We start from the raw sequence: 16,945 nt of genomic DNA, 5'->3' as shown, positions 1-16,945 counted from the left end.
CCCAGCTTTTTTCAATTTGTGGGTGCACATGCCGTACTTTGCGTGTGTATTATTGTTTGCTATGGAGGCTATTTGTCACGGACGTGTTTCTTTCCCATGTTCCAAAATCCAAAACAAACTTTAGGAGAACATTTTCTCGTACTCCACTCGTATTTTATGAAATATTAATCGATGATTTGCACTATTTTTTCCATCCATAGTTTGTCGTGATTTTCACAAAATTATTTTATTTAAATTATATATGTTACGAACAAATGTCACTGTGTGTATTTTGATAGTTTTACTTAAATCGTAAATAATACCGTACAATATTCTGTTTTGCAAGAAGAGACCTATTACATCGTGTGCAGAATTTCTAACTTAAATATTACATATGTATGTATGTATACATTTTTGCTCGTCAGGAGACATAAACGCGTTTTTGTAATTGAGTACTCTTGTTATTTTGAACTATATGCGCATAGCTAACATTTTCAAAAATAGTAGCTTTAACTAAAATTAAATTAACCTGGACGGAATCCGGCTGAAATACTCAACTTCGTAAAAAATGGATATAAGAAAAGATCAAGCGAGGTAAGAATTATTTATTCGACTATTACTATAATACTATTTATCCTATGATTAATAAGTCAAGCGTTAGGCCCAAGTGTATTGTTCAAAACTTTCTGCACTTGTAAGCGACGAATTTATTTACGTATATATGTAATTATTACAAATAAATATACATACATATGCATACGTGTATGTATTAATGCGGATGTCTAGTGAAAGCTGTTTCCAATTTAATTTCCTGATAAATATTTTGACCAGTTCCCAAGTTCTTGCACATGCCTGTGGAAATACCTATATCTGTTTAATAAAAAATTGTTTTGTTACCCCCTTTTTTAAGGTACTCAAGAGCAGATTTGTTGGCACTACGTTATGAAGGAAGTAGTCGCCAGCGCCCCCAATGTGCTAATCGAAATGAACTGCAGACTTTAAATTTTTGGAAAGTTAACGCTAGTGCAAATGTCTCCAGCAACTATGCAAATCCAAATAAAATCAGCCTGTCCCCAGAGACTGATAACTCCAGTCTAAGCAGCTCCAATAATGGATTAATAAGCTCGCGGCGCGCCATGCGAAATCGGGAGCGAGCCAATAACTATTATCAGCGCTTTGCACCCAGTGATTCCCACTCAATGTGTATCGAAGACAAGGATAAAGATACACAATCGACGCAAAGCGTTCTGGGTGGTCCACCGTTCAAATCGTCAATCATCGATCATCGGAGCATATCTTCATCGCATTTAATGCCGGCATTTGCCAAAAGACGCTTCGCTGCAGTCAATTGCGGTAACGGCACTGAAAATGAACCGATAAACACCAATTGTGACGATATTGCAGTCGGGGAGAATGTGACTGTAGAGCTAGACCATACCCATGTATCCACTCCCACGCACAACCAAAGCCAGAGCAAAGGCATGAGCTCCCCAATCAGAAAAGCCAGTGAATGGGGGGAGAGCTGTGAGAGACGTTCCAACAATGTCCAACAAGATCATGACCAATCTCTGGCATCTTCTCCGACGTTTTCGACGACTCGTCAGGAAAGGCGCATTGGGAGTGGTCGACTTTTGCCCAGAGCCGATAATTGGGACTACAAAGGCCAACAGCAGTCATCATCTGGTATTGAAAAGGAAAAGGAAAGATCTCAGAATGGAAGTGGAAGTATTAACCAACAAAATCAAAGCCAGAACCAGAACCAACAGCGCCCGCGGACGTTTAGTGGAAGACATGGCGATCGACTTACTGAGCATATAGGAGATAGACGGTTTCAATACGACAACAAAAGATCTGTCGACAGGCAAGGAGTGAGCTCCCGCCGGTCATCAAACAAGGATTCTGGATGTATCCAAGGTCGGGGAAAGCGCACAAACATGTACCATCAGCATGACAGGCACGAAGAACCCGAGTGGTTCAGTGCTGGTCCGACGTCTCAGCTAGAAACAATAGATTTGCACGGATTCGACGATCACGATCATAATGATGAGCGCTCAGAGTTTGAAGACAAGGCGAATCGATTTCCGTCAAAGCCAAGTCAACTTGCTGAACCAATTGTAGTCGACGGTGCTTCAACAAGTAGCAGCATGTCCAGCCTAAACGTAGTCGATGTGAAGACCAAGGACGACAACAAAGACACTGGGGAAAGTGTCATTCAGCCCCAACTGGAACCTACCCAACAAAGCAAAAACCATCAGCAATCAGGCCGTTTACCCTGTACCTCAAACTCCGAGGGTGAATTCAACTTCGATGCATTTCTCAACATGCACCCCCTGGATCCTACACTTATGGTAAATATAACCATTTCCTATAGTCGTTGTTTTTTTTTGTATCGGCTTTTATGTAACAGACGAGCCAATTTAGCCCACTTAGTTTTTTATAGTATGTCACGCGGATTTCGTAGACCAACAATTGTCGTCACCACTACAATATTTACTCAGACCCTGCAGAAGTAATATACCCTTTTCTAATAGGACTTCGATTGTGTTTTCAGCCAAATTGTTCCGTTTTTAAGTGCTCCAGTTTTCGCAAATTTTTGTCACCTTTTCTCTTGTCCTTTTAAAAACACAATTTAGTGTACATATTGCACAAAATACATCTGATGTATTGATAACCTAATCGGACTAAAGATAAAGGTTCACTTTGATATTATTATATTATATTGAAATGATTAGCAATTTGACTCTCAGCGACTTACTCTCGCGTCAAAGATGAATAGGTGAATAGAGAGTGATTGGGATTGTTATGATTATCCTTCCTACGAGCCTCTCTAAACAAGTCTCTCAATACAGTTTGCCTTAACAACACGAGTACACCAACCCAATAGACAAGGAACAAGAATAACGGAAAGAAATAATGGATAAGAAGAAGACGAGACTGATAGAAAGTGGGAAATACCCGGGCAACAGCAGAGAACTGGACTATTAAAAATTTCGTAGTTAATTCATTCATAGCCAACCGAGCATAATACACTGAGAATTAAATTATAATCCGACATATATTTCTGAGTATCAATATAACTAATTAGTTTCATAAAAATAAATATATATATATATATGTGCATTTTCAATAACCTTAGAGTAATGATGGCGATGAGCAAGATGAAACCAAGGGAACGTCTCGCTTTAGCCGGTGGTTTCGACCCAAAGAAGCTGCAAATAATAATGAGCCATCTGGACTTCGGGAGTCAGGAGCTCAAGAAACTCACGGTGGGTCTTCAACATAAATTTCAAACAACATAAGCAAGGATTGCTCACTGCAACTCCTTTTCTATTCCAGATATACCCAGTGTTAAGGACTTGGAAGCACAAATGACTAAAGTGAACCTGCGTTCCGAGTACACGAACCCAATAGCCGTGGCTTATGGAGGTCAGCAAGCTCAAGTGGAAAAGCCAGTAGCTAGGGATACTGAGGCCTTTAGGAAACTCCTGCAGCAACTGGGCTCCCAAAGCAACCAGCATCAGCTGGGAAATGACGTTTATCATATGATAAATACTTCGAATGCTCACCAGTGCGCCAATCAAAATACACATCGGCCTCATTTGATCGATCCTCAACAAAACATACTGCGGGATCACAGTCCTCAAATTAAGGAAGAAGACACGGAGTTATTTCAGCAACGCTTTAAGCATAGTGACTGCATGCCAAAGAGGATAAATGAGGCCATGGTGCAGCAGCAGCACACCATCCAAGGTGTCCACACGCCAAATATAGCACTGGCACAGAAGCGAATGGAAGTTCACCATTTAATTCAAGGTAAGATGCTTCATACTTTTCTTGAATTCAAGTTTGTTAGAGTGTGCGTAGTATTTCTCTTTGGCTATAATGTACTGGTAAACTGTACTGATTGCAGGCATTGCTCGAGGGGATGTTTCGGTTGAGTTTTTGGAGAAGGAATTGAGCAATCCCAGCACTGTGCCTCACACAAAAGATGTCATTGCAACCGTTCTTCGGGAATACTCAAGTAGTAGAAGAAATTCTTTAGCCTATAAGCCAGCATACCCGAACGAAATGGATCACCACAGCTTGGCCCACCTATCGTTTCATCAAGCTCAGCCGCAACATCAGAACTATTCTGATGGTATGTAATTACTGACGGATTAATAAGTTCTGAAATAATTCCCTAAACTTCCAGACCTATTCCCACAAAACTCGAGCAACCATGGTATAAGTCAGCATATTCGACACAGCAATTCGCCCACTCCTTTGGCGTTCACACCTACGTCTGTGCTACGGAAGATGACAGCTGATAAGGATACGCCTTACAATCAGACACACCAGCAATACCAAATGCATCCACAGAACACTAAGCTGCTTGCTCCAAACCCAATTGGAAATGAGCCACAGGCAATGTCCGCTCAACCTCGCATGATACTAGGTGGAGGAAACTATTCTATTAGTCCAAACAGCCCGCAAATGTCCCCAAAACTGCAGCAGTCTCGTAATCTGCCACCGATGAAATGGGCTCATACGGTTCAAATGCCACAAGGAAAATCATTTGGTAAATATCGTGGAGAGTCCGAAAGTTAAATAAGCTAACTTTGACGCACTTATTGTATTTTTTAGGCCGTCCTATTCTAAAGGGAAGTCTAAACACAGTACCGCACCAACTGACTGCAGTGCCGTTTGGATCAAAAGCAGAGCTGCAACAGCAACAACATCAGCTCCAGCAAAGGTTTAAACCAATGCAGCCAACGGACTCAGTTTTGAACACTGAAAATGTGAATCAGAATATTCCTTATTCTGACGGAATCTCGCAAATGCAGCATCACCATTACCTGCAACTGCAGCAGCAGTCACATCAACCACTGAGACATAGAGTAATTCACGGAGCACAGATATCATCGTCAATTCCAGGTAGGAAAGGCGATATTTTTCATCTTTTTAATCGTTTAACTTGAATCGCTTGCCCTATATAAATTCAGCTTGTCCCGACATCTCGGAATCTGGAAACTTAATCAAAAGTAATTACCACAGAGACGATCGGTTGCCGTCTCCAACAAATAATCAATTGGCTCAGTGGTTTTCTCCAGAACTTCTTGCCAGAGCTTCTGCCGGAAAATTGCCGCTTTTAAATATGAATCAAACCCTTAGTTTGGAAGAATTTGAACGTAGCATCCAACATTCCTCGGCCGTAGTGCATAACTAGGCGTGTAACGCAGCGCCAGCTGCAGAAGAACGCTTTACTAGAAAGCACATTTAGTTGAAGGGTTCAATCATCAGTTTTTCTTTTATTTAAATCTTATGTTTACGCATACTATTGTGTATAGTGACATAGAGAAGAGGACACGTACTGTCACCAAAATAATTCCTTAAGCCACTAAACTTCGGGTACACGTACACTCTGGTAACTTCATATAAATTATATAAAGAAACTAAACTGTTTAATGTAGTTATTGATTGTAGTTAATCATATTGTAAAATATATTTTACTGTAAATAATATACTAAATTAATTATGTAAGACTATCAAATACTGGTCTGAACCTAAACAAAATAAACAAAGCAAGAATGGTGTCTCAAATTGAGTGAAATACACTCACTCGACGCAAATTATTCGATTTTATTATGTTATACATACAACTGCCGATAAACTTTTAGTCTGATCTCTGTATATGTGGCCTGCCGAATAAGTTTTTCGGAATGTAATGCCTCTTTTTTGTCTTCTGAAACATATTACCTCCTAGTCATATTTGCAACATGCAAATATGCAGATTCTTGATCATCATCGTCAAAAAGGTTATTTTGAAAAAAGAAGATAGGCGGAGAGCAGAAATATTTAATAAGGTTCGCTGATGTCAATGCTAATCCCAGCTGACAAGCTGCATGAAGTATTTTTAATAGGCGTTTTAATAGTTCTTTAATTGGATCATTTAGGGTGAGTTGGGTTTTACACAATGGAGTACTGATTTATTAGTCCCTCGTTAATTAGTCTAATTCATATTCTTCCCTACGTCACGCGTCATGCGGCTTCACCCCTCGGTCGGATGGTTGCCTAAGCTACGGCTAACAAGCTTTTGGCTATTCTATGTTGGAGTCTTTGCAGTGAGGAATCTATCCACTGCAAGGATATATTTGGAGCTGTAAGTAAATTTGTTGCTCCATTTTTCAATATTTACGAGTTTTTGATTTATTGTTACATGATAAATAGCACTTGATGTAAGCATTCGTATGTTTCCGATCTCTTACCAGGACACTTTACGAACTCGATATCATCGCGCACTATTTCAGAATGGTGCGACGTTAGTATCCAACGTAATTCCATAATTACTTCATAATAATTGTCTTACTACATTTAGCAATTCATTAAATCGGATCGACTAATACAGGGTAAGACAGATCGTATTGAGGGTTTAATTGGGTTTCACAGCATATGTAAACATCCGTGTGTTTATTCATTTAGCGAAATAGCCAAAATCTACCAATTTATTCTTAAAAAATATTGAGGATCAATAACACTATTATATAATCTTATACGACTAACATATGTCACAATAAGACATAATCAATTTTAATGTAAAGTAATAAATTTATAGAAACTTAACTAAAACAAGTTCTGCGGTAACAAGATTCTTAAATTGTATTGGTAATACTAGTTTGACTAGATGCATGGGTCATTAGATATTAGCCCACTCGTCTGTGTTTGGATCGTATGATATTTCTGAAAACATATGTATGTAGCAAACTCAAATCTAATTCAAATTTAACATTTCCCACAGATAAAGCTGTATAATTTTTGAATTAGGCTATCGATATATATTTGAATGTATTAATCGTTGATCAAAAGGACGCGAGTTCCAGATTCCAGGACTAGAGTTTTAGTCCTTAACACGGATACAGGATGGCTCAATGTTGTCGCATTCCTCTGAATCTGGATCGCTATTTTTGCTGGTACTGCCTCTGTGGACAATGTTCGTTTGACTCTGGTCCAGGTCTAGGTCCAGTCCTGGCCTCGGGCTGTTTTGCGATGGCCGGTCACTAGAAGTTGCCGTAGTACCTGCTGTACCAGCCGTTGGCAATGGTATTCCCGGAGCTTGCGTGCGACTGTATCCGGAACTAGTTGGCGGACCCTGGGCCCCAGCTGCGGCCGATCGTCTATAGACGGTGCTGTTCATTGTCAACTTTCGCACGTTTTTGTCCGGATGGAAGACTAGGATGTATACCTTTGGTGAGTAGAGACATACTAGTGCCACTGAAGCACTAAGACTTATTGAAATGCACAAGGTGGTAATTTGTATCTGAAACAATTAATGCGATATTATTTATAGCTTTGGTTTTGATTTAGTTTTTATGTTATTTATGTTACACTCAAAATCAGTGTGTAAAGTCCAGAAGGAAGTGTTTCCGACCCCATAAAGTACATATATTCTTGATCAGCATAAATAGCAGAGTCAATTGAGCCATTTCTATCTGTCCGTCCCTATGAGCGCCTAGTGCTTAGAGACTGTACGAGCTAGAGCAGACTTCTGTGAAATGTGACTGTTACAATTGTATTTCAAAATTTCGCCCCACCCCCTTCCGCCACCACAAAGGACGAAAATCTGTGGCATCCACAATATTGAAGATACGAGAAAACTAAAAACGCCCATAGAGAATGACCATATCTTCCAGATTGCCGATCAGATCGGATAATTATTACAACTAAAACGAAACAGTCGATTTTCAGTGGCTACGCTGCGCACCACGCTCTGCGCACCCACCCTTTTCGTACAATTTAAGCTCCGCCTACCATACTGACTAAGTATCGGGTATAAATGTAGAGTTGCGGTCGCACAACGTTCCCCCTCGTTCTTTGTGTCTTGGTGTCCATGGTGTACAAATTATAGCAAGAACGTACATATAGATTCGTGAAAACTTTTTAGTTTAATTCCACTAACCGACATATTGCTGTTGTAATAAAACAATCTCCCAAAAACTTTGGGAGAACCGCTCCCAAAGCGAATGCTACTTGCCTAGCTCGAGCACGCAAATTTTCACACAATTAGCTTTAACAAAATGATGCGTTAAAACCCCAATTTTAGCCAATTCCTGGATTAGTCAGTATGTAGATTACCAATCAGACAATACCGGTAGCAGTCTATAAAATTGTTAGGAAATACATACCTCGTAGGAGTTTCCAGTGCCGAAGTAAATGGGCACAAAGGCTAGCCAGATAATGCAAGTGGTATACATAGTGAATCCAATAAACTTTGATTCGTTGAAATTTTCTGGTATTTTTCTAGTTTTAATTGCATAAACGGTGCAGATTGTAATGAGAATCATATTGTATAGCTGCGAAAACAAAAAGGACATATCCTGTATTTTGCATTTTAGTATCACCTCCGTCCTATCTGGATAGTAAAAACGTGTTCCAGGTGGCTCCACTACCATCCAGATCATTGTGATCAGAATTTGTATTGCTGTACACAACATATCTCATTATTGTTTAAGTTTTGTAGTCACTGGATTTATAGAAATACGTTTCTTACCGATCAAGGATGCTGTTATGACCACCTGCGACTGTGGGCTAATGTACTTGAGGCGTTGGGCTGACTTGGATGCAGAGTGGAAAATGCGAGAAATACGATTTGTTTTCGTGAGCAGTGCACTATAAATAATAGAAAACCCAACACCGATACCAAACCGCTGAAGCACGCAGGACCCAATAGTGGGCTTAGCGACCAGAGCAAAAGTGTTACAGTAGCACACCAATATGCCGAACAGAAGCGTGTAACTAAGCTCCCGACCGGATGCTCTCACCAGGGGCGTGTCGTGGTTTTTGGCGAACAGAACTATGACAATGATGGTCAGTGCTATGCCTAATAAAGCAATGGCCATGGGAATGAGGGCGAATAGGGAGTTCCATCGCATATACTCAATGTCCAAAGGAAAGCAGGAAAGTTTGTCGGGGTACGGCCACAGGCCTGGGCCGCAGTCTTTGCATGTAAAATCATCAAACACATACTCGTATGACTCGCAGCTGTCGCATATCCAGCAACAAGTATCTCCCTGGAAAAGTTTTTTCAAAATTGTTAAGGCCTGGGTGAAATTGTATGGGATTGGGGTTTTATGAGTTGGTCATACCTGTTGTTTTTTAATCATTCCCACCTCGCATGGCAAGGAACAAGCTGATGTTGGTTGATCAGCGGCCTTATTCCATACAACAGTTTGCGAATTCAGTTGGAGACTATTGAACCATTTGCCGATAACCTACAAAATCATATATTTCATTATTTTCATTGAACTTAAACCAACAGCAAAGGGCGGTGATGACACTCATCAATGGGTATTATACCTTATAGTGATATCCTGAAGAGTTTTCAAGGCGTTGATAATTTAAAATATCGTATCTGGCCAGTCCATCACCTTGGCGATCAAACTTTACTTCGCTACCAGCAAGATCTTCTCAGATGAGATGACGGAAACAGGGACATTGGTTATCAGTTATCGAAAAAGTATAAAATTAAACTACGCAATTTGAACTACATAATACTTTACCTATAAATGACACGTTCAGCAGGTAATTGTTATAAAAATCCTTTCCGTCATAGCTGGCCATTTCGGGGCATGCCTGGGACTTGCTGTCAATCGGCTTCCTGTACCACACAGATTCACTGTGTTGGTGCTTTTGCTGCTCTGTAGTTTGATCGCTTTGTGTATTGCACCGGTCGTTGTGTAGATTATGAAGTGCGTAGGCAAATGCATACACTGCATCCACTACGAATTGGGTCTTTGACTCCTGCTCGTATCTGAAACGAAATTTAAAATAGATTTACAAATCACCAGGCTGGTCATTTACCACAATACAGATAACCATAAAGGAACAACTTGGACCTGTAGCTTCAAAGCTATGATTCTTCCAAAAACATGAACCCAACGGGTATAAATTGTAGCATGTTTTTATACCCGATACTCAAAATGAGTATTGGGGTATATTAGATTTGTGGTAAAAGTGGATGTGTGTAACGTCCAGAAGGAATCGTTTCCGACCCCATAAAGTATATATATTCTTGATCAGCAGCCGAGTCGATTGAGCCATGTCTGTCTGTCCGTCTGTCCGTCCCCTTCAGCGCCTAGTGCTCAAAGACTATAAGAGCTAGAGCAACGATGTTTTGGATCCAGACTTCTGTGATATGTCACTGCTACAAAAATATTTCAAAACTTCGCCCCGCCCACTTCCGCCCCCGCAAAAGACGAAAATCTGTGGCATCCACATTTTTAAGGATACGATAAAACCAAAAACTCAGAATCGTAGAGAATGACCATATCTTTTAGACTGCAGAATCTGAATTGGATCGTATTATTATTATAGCCAGCATCAAGAAAACAATTTCATTTTTTCTCGCCCTGTCTCTCCCTAACACACACGTAGCATAGCCGGCTTTGCTTAGAGTAAAACATTAGCGCCTAGATCTCAGAGACTATAAAAGCTAGAGCAACCAAATTTGGTACCCACGCTCCTAATATATAGAGACGTCCACCTCAACTCGCAACGTTCCCCCTCGTTTTTAATGTTTATTTTGATTTTTACACCAGATTTTTTATGTATAGTATTATTGTAAACAGTTATTTACCCTAAATATTTTGATGTATTTAGCTCTATCCGTGTAGATTGTAGATAGACTAAATTTTTCATCCTGACTAAGAAAATAATAAAGTTTCGTATACAATATAATTTGCTCCTGGGCAGAGATGCCTCGGTCTGTGTGTTTGAAATATCTGATCAAAGTCATAACATCCTCTAAAGTGCTGTCCAAACCAAGTCTGGTCAGGAGACTATCAAAGCAAACTTGAGTGAGACATTGTAATTGTAAATTTCTAAATGTGCAAATTTTGACACGTAATGTAAAATAAAAACGTGAAATCCAATTTTGAAATGCAGGACTGAAGCTCATGACACTGTTAAGTTAGTAACAATCGCTCCGATGGAAAAATGATTATGCTATTTTTTTTTTTTGGAGACCTCACCTAATCAATATTCTCTGGAATTTTTTAACTAGGAATAGATTGCACAATCGTCGTAGAACTTACCCGACTTTCTCTGACAGCCGTAGGCTTTTGTCGCAAGTTTGTTTAATCTTGCCTTCGTTCTGTATAGCACTTGCATTGATATCGGGTGCATCAAGTCCGGTCGAAACTTGTGTCAATGCACAATTAAATGTATCTTCCCAGTACTCAGCAAACCAGGGATTGCGCTGATTCGTCCGTGGCGTGAGCTGCATCATATAACGATCGAAGTCCTCGATGATCTCCGACTGCAGCTCTACGGTAATAGCCCCTTCCGCTATCTCCTCCAAGCCCTCCAGTAGTTTCTGCTGCTTTCCCCAGCCGTCACTAGCAATCCAATGAAACTGTTGTGTCAATTTGGCCCGCTTTGCTGCTTGCAGAATACCGCGCGCATCTTCAGCCCGCGTAAAAAGCACAACACCCCGAGCGTTCGGCTTCTTTTGCAGCTTACTAATAATGGAGTCGAAAACTTTGTCATCTGCAGCACTGGGCACCTTTTCGGCAGCAGCTATACACACGTGCCGCTCGGTTGCTTCCTTATGAAATGCTTCAATCCCGTATTCCCCTGTAAAGAGAAAAGGTCGAAAATGAGAGGAAAAAATTAGTCGGGCTTGCCTCCTACTTCCACTAACAGGGTATCTTTGAATGTTTTGCTAGCATTTTCTCTACACGAACGCAGTATAGTTTTTTGATCGGTTATCGTATATTTGCATATACATATTTATGTATGTACATATGTATGTAATTTGAATTTTTACACTTACCGTAAGAGCCTTCTGAATGAATAGTGGATACATAGGACCAGTTAAAGTTCTTGATTATATCTACCAGGGCGACGGATTGAAAGGTATCTGGTGGCACTGTTCGAGCAAACAGATCAAAGCGTGATTTATCTGAAAGCGTTTTAGCGGTTGATGCAGGTGAGATTTGCGGTATATGAAAAAGACGCAGCAGATTGGCTACTTGTAATGACACTGAGCTGTAGGAACCGCCAATAACTCCAAAAACAGGACCCGATGATGCATTTTTTCTTAGCTGCGGGCTTGATGTGTCAGAACATTCAAAAACAGAGGTATCCAAGTTGTTAAGGGAGGCCCGCACGAATTGCAGCGACTGGTTCAGAGCATAGGTGTCTCTGGAGCAGGTATCCAGTATGTGAACACCTAGGGTAATACCCGGAAGTATGTTGGTATCATTGTTTACGCGATCTATTGCATACAGCATGGCCTCCAGGCGCTGAACTCCTCTATTGTACACTTTTGGTCCACATGGAGCACCATCGCCCTTCTCGTGGACGGGAAAAAGACCACCAAGAATTATGTCTCCCGGTAGTGAAACCGAGACAGTGTCCTGGGCATGCGTTGTGCTCGGTCCCTTCAGCTGCGCCACTGGACTCCAACACAAAACCACCAAGACAACAAGAGTTATATTACTACCGATCCGATTGACAAATAAACTTTCCTCCTGCCGCATCTTTACGAGTGAACCTTTGTAGAATGTGTGTTTCGTTTCCTTTTAGAACCTCAGATGCATCTGAACTCTTTCGTTTACCATTGCGTCTAATTCAATGATTGAATTCACCCTAAACATACGCTGAAAGTAGAGAATACATATACAAAACATGTAAAACATTTAGGATTTATAGGTCAATTTGAAAACCCATATTAAACTGATATACCACTCAAACATTTACGTTAGATTAAAGTTTTACGTTGGACAAAGTTTCGACTAGCTCAGTATCTTTACATATGTATGTATACATGCATGCATATGTACATATGTACGTACAAACACATATATCAATATATTCAATAAATAGTATTATTATTGTTTTTCGATCATGTGCTGTGCCACTGTTAAAGTTAGTGCTTCATTTTGAGCTTGGACATTTGGGCCAGATGAGAGAGAAATGGATGTTTTAGTATATTAAGAGATGAAAATTAAGAAGATATGGATGGATGAGAAGAGAGCCAAGAAACTAAGAGACCCTTTTTACACCCCGATATGTGTGTTTGTATAAGTGTGAAAAGCGACCCACAAAAAGCTTTGAATGCAAGAACTTAAAGAAGTACCAACAACAGCAAGAATGGTACATTTGAGGATGGCGTTGTTTCGGAGCTGCGGACAATATGAGATTTGTTAGCAAAAGCACCAGCACAGCGCCAAATCCATACATACATACATACAAATATACACGATGTTAAAGGTATCAGTATGCGCAGCAAATTGGGACCTATTGTAAAATTTGTGCAATATAGAAAGCGTACCATGTAAATATGTATATATATGTATATACTATACAGTGTTACATTTCTATGTATTTTATGTATAGCTATATTATTAATTTTTGTATATAATATTATTATACTTTAACTGATAAGAAACTAACTTAGTCTATTGAGACGTCAATATGTTTATTAAATCAAAGTTTATGTTCTGTGCATATAAGTGGTATTATTGTGCAAAATAACATTAGTCTTGTTCACGAAATGCATTCACTTTCTCTCAAGGGATACTTTTGTTCATATACACTCCTTTCGATTTTAGTTTATAATTATACAAATTATTTTATTATATAGAATTTTACATACATACACATGTATGTGTATATTTTTCAACGTAAAAATTTCGATACGTAAAAACTCACTATTTTTGTTATTAATTACTTGAGTCACAATTTATTTTAAAAAACTAAGCATTCACTTTTCTTGAGCTGTACTAACCGTTAAAAGCGAACCACGCGCACTTCTGTTCTTTTCATTACCAGTAGATAAACTGATTTACACATGATAAGCCAAAACAAAATCAGTTCTTGTATTACCAGCAGCAGCAGCACAACAACAACCAACGAAGCAGCATTCGTAGCGGTGGTTCCAAGGAAAAGAAGCAACCATCTACAACACCATCGATGGCCTCCTTCTAGCTGCCCGTCCATCTCTCTCGAAGCATTTTTCAGGAGCAAAAGCACCGTCAGTAGCATCCTGAAGAGAAACGACAACAACTATAAAAATACAGACCAGCTTAATCTCTTACTGAAGTTGCAAATAGCGGTAGCTTAAGAGAGCAGGATTCGGTCAAAGCTCTCTCTCACTGTAAAGCTTTTTTCTCTATTGCTCATACGCACCTTCACCAAAGATAAAGACAACATTTTCGGACATATGCACGCACCACATGCCCTTATATGTCTCAATTGTTTAAATGTCTGTAATTACAATTACATATACAACGAGGAGGAACGTAGTGAGTTGCTACGGAGACCGCAACTCAACATTTATACCCGATACTTAGTCAGTATGGCTCTCCTCCGGCAAACGCCGCTAATATTAAATGACACGACAAAGAATGAGTACGAGAGAGACAGACAATCAGTCTGAGCGTGACGTCGGGCGCTGCGTAGCCACTTCGAATTGATTTGTTCCTTTTGGCTATACAAATGATCCTATCTGATCCAGATTCAGCAATCTGATAGATATGGTCATTTTCTATGATTGTGCGTTTTTAGTTTTCTCAAATCTTCAAGAATCGGATACTCAAAATTAGTATTGGGGTATATTAGATTTGTGGTGAAAATGGATGTGTGTAACGTCCAGATGGAATCGTTTTCGACCCCATAAAGTATATATATTCTTGATCAGCATCAATAGCCGAGTCGATTGAGCCCTGTCTGTCTGTCCGTCCGTCCGTCCGTCTGTCTGTGGCATGCACAATTTCGACTATACGAGAAAACTAAAAACGCAGAAGATGACTATATCTTCTAGAGTGCAAAATCTGGACCAGATCGTATAATTATTCTAGCCAGAATCAAGAAAACAATTTCATTCTTTCTCGCTCTGTCACTCTCTAACACATAGGTTTCATGGTCGGTTTTGCCGATTGCAAAATATGAGTTCAAGGATCTCAGAACCTATAAGAGCCAGAGCAACCAAATTTGGTATCCACACTCCTGTGATATCGGACCTTGACCGTTTTGTGTCAAAATTTCGACGCACTCCCTTTCGCCCCCACAAAAGACGAAAATCTGTTGCATCCACAATATTGCAGATACGAGAAAACTAAAAACGCACAATCATAGAGTATAATCTGGATCAGATCATTTTTATAGCCAAAAGGAACAAATCGATTTGCAGTGGCTACGCAGCGCCCGACGTCAAGCTCAGACTGGTTTTCTGTCTCTCTCGCACGCACTCTTTGTCGTGTCGTTTAATATTAGCGGCGTCTGCCGGAGGAGAGCCATACTGACTAAGTATCGGGTATAAATGTAGAGTTGCGGTGTCCGCATCAACTCATTACGTTCTCCCTCGTTTTCTTTCGGAAGGCTGCTTTGATTGATTACAATATTTGTGGATCTTTTCGGACCATTTCAAATACTTCAGGGTAATGACGTTGACAAATTGGTACACTAAATTGCTTCGTGTACTGGGAAATAAACTGCAGAATTGGCAGCGCAATGGCTGTTCTTTGCAAAATCTTTTTAATATTTCAACAATCTGAACATTCTTTAATTCTGCATCTCCCGAGCATGGTGCATTCTGATCTTCTGCGAGGAGTTGGCTGGACGCTACTATCGGAAATAGCTACTGGCTGCTCAGCTGAACTCGCTGGGGCAGGGCTTGCAGCCACAAAACCTTCAGGGGAAGAAGTTATTATAGAAGTTTACTAGTTTTACTAAATTACTCACCAATGTGCGAATCCTTCTCTTCCTCACCATTACGTTCTATTTCCATTTCCACCATATCGTACAATTATTCAGGATCGTCGATTTCTTCCGCTGAATTAGAAGGATATAATATAATATTGTAATATACGCTTATGTCAGCTAACTTTTCTAATTTACCCATGTGTGCACCCGCCGTATCTTGCTACTCTGGCCCGTATCACCCGGCGAATCGTGCGTCTTCAGTCTGGTCGAAGAACGTGCTGAACAGTTCAACTACAACGATTGCACCGAGCGCCGCAGTTTCATCGGCATTCTACCATGCACCAGTCACAACTCTGTAGCTCCTCGAAAGGATCCATTAGTTTTTCTGTACTCGATAAAGTGGAGGAAATACAAGTGGAAGATCTTAGCCTACATTCGTAGGCTAATTTCTACAATATTTAGCAATTCGGTTTTAGAATTAAAGAAAGTTAAAACAATTAACTAAGTATATCGTTCACCTCAGCATCCTCCTCTTCACTGTTATAATATTTGGCAACATTTTACTTGTCTGCACCACCATATACAATTTTAGACAGGGTTAAGATGTATTCAAAAATTTTAAAATTAAAAAACAAATCTTATGCCGAAAATTAAATTTAACGTTTTTATATGCAAAGTTTTGACTATACATAGTTTTGTCTGAACACCCGTTCCACATCAGCATTTCACGATGGGAGAGTCAGCATTTGAATAGCAAAACTTAATAGAATTGTCGGAATTTTCCCATTTGAGCATTTTATCGTACAATGACTTTATACTATCAAAGTCGGTGACCTTACCATCTTATGGAATAGTATCCGAAAAAAGTGTAAGCAAGCAAAATCAGGGTTTAAACCATAAATCCTTTATTTAAGTAACATTTTAGCACAAAGGGTAGCGTTTGTGCTCCCTACACAAGGCTATGCAAGAATATTTGCGAAAATTCTAACATAGAAGCCGTAAATTCCCGTTAAGTTTTAGTTTGAGCGAAATTATTATAATATATGTATGATCATTATATTTGAGTTAATTTTTTTTTTTATCAAAAATAATGATTAAGTCTAAATTTCATCAAATTACTCAAAACTAATGATGATCACTGGGTTAAACCTTAAAAAAGAAGAACCTTTAACATCATGGCGGCCATTGTACAAAAAATAAAGATTTTGGCGTAAATCATGAAGTGGGCCAAGTTCGTTTTTTCATCGGTATATTTTGATAATGAGACGGTATATTTTGGTATATT

General features: G+C 39.6%; 2 protein-coding genes and 1 long non-coding RNA gene across 8 annotated transcripts; 1 reads left to right on the top strand and 2 right to left on the bottom strand.

Moving 5' to 3' along the window:
• Positions 1 to 155: 155 nt before the first annotated feature.
• On the top strand, positions 156 to 5,509 carry 4E-T (eIF4E-Transporter). Of its 3 annotated transcripts, XM_033381197.1 has the most exons (9): positions 157 to 375; positions 465 to 573; positions 890 to 2,327; positions 3,116 to 3,245; positions 3,316 to 3,792; positions 3,890 to 4,117; positions 4,172 to 4,537; positions 4,603 to 4,893; positions 4,962 to 5,509. In XM_033381197.1, exons 2-9 carry the CDS (start codon positions 548 to 550, stop codon positions 5,183 to 5,185), a joined length of 3,180 nt encoding a protein of 1,059 aa, XP_033237088.1. In that variant the 5' UTR covers positions 157 to 375; positions 465 to 547; the 3' UTR covers positions 5,186 to 5,509. The 3 variants fall into 3 exon arrangements, with proteins under 3 accessions (XP_033237089.1, XP_033237088.1, XP_002135658.1); XM_002135622.3 differs by having other exon boundaries at positions 157 to 573; XM_033381198.1 differs by lacking the exon at positions 3,890 to 4,117 and having other exon boundaries at positions 156 to 573.
• On the bottom strand, positions 5,302 to 14,284 carry mGluR (metabotropic Glutamate Receptor). Of its 4 annotated transcripts, none has more exons than XM_033381200.1 (10): positions 14,146 to 14,282; positions 13,669 to 14,002; positions 11,786 to 12,614; positions 11,046 to 11,586; positions 9,513 to 9,763; positions 9,310 to 9,416; positions 9,099 to 9,224; positions 8,504 to 9,023; positions 8,139 to 8,434; positions 5,302 to 7,273 (listed from the first exon to the last, which is right to left on the bottom strand). In XM_033381200.1, the coding sequence occupies exons 3-10, from the start codon at positions 12,492 to 12,494 to the stop codon at positions 6,854 to 6,856; spliced, it is 2,970 nt and encodes a 989-aa protein (XP_033237091.1). In that variant the 5' UTR covers positions 12,495 to 12,614; positions 13,669 to 14,002; positions 14,146 to 14,282; the 3' UTR covers positions 5,302 to 6,853. The 4 variants fall into 4 exon arrangements, 3 of the variants coding, with proteins under 3 accessions (XP_033237091.1, XP_033237090.1, XP_033237092.1); XM_033381199.1 differs by having other exon boundaries at positions 13,745 to 14,002; XM_033381201.1 differs by having other exon boundaries at positions 13,843 to 14,002.
• A 1,014-nt stretch (positions 14,285 to 15,298) lies between these two features.
• On the bottom strand, positions 15,299 to 16,923 carry LOC26533474 (uncharacterized). Its single transcript, XR_004469666.1, has 4 exons — positions 16,500 to 16,923; positions 15,856 to 16,102; positions 15,700 to 15,789; positions 15,299 to 15,646 (listed from the first exon to the last, which is right to left on the bottom strand). It is a non-coding gene; the product is annotated as an uncharacterized lncRNA (long non-coding RNA).
• Positions 16,924 to 16,945: the final 22 nt, after the last annotated feature.

The sequence above is a fragment of the Drosophila pseudoobscura genome, chromosome 5 (genome assembly GCF_009870125.1).
Source record: "Drosophila pseudoobscura strain MV-25-SWS-2005 chromosome 5, UCI_Dpse_MV25, whole genome shotgun sequence".
Classification (NCBI taxonomy): domain Eukaryota; kingdom Metazoa; phylum Arthropoda; class Insecta; order Diptera; family Drosophilidae; genus Drosophila; species Drosophila pseudoobscura.
The sequence above is the reverse complement of the archived record's forward strand: the minus strand, read 5'-3'. Positions and strand labels throughout refer to the sequence as shown.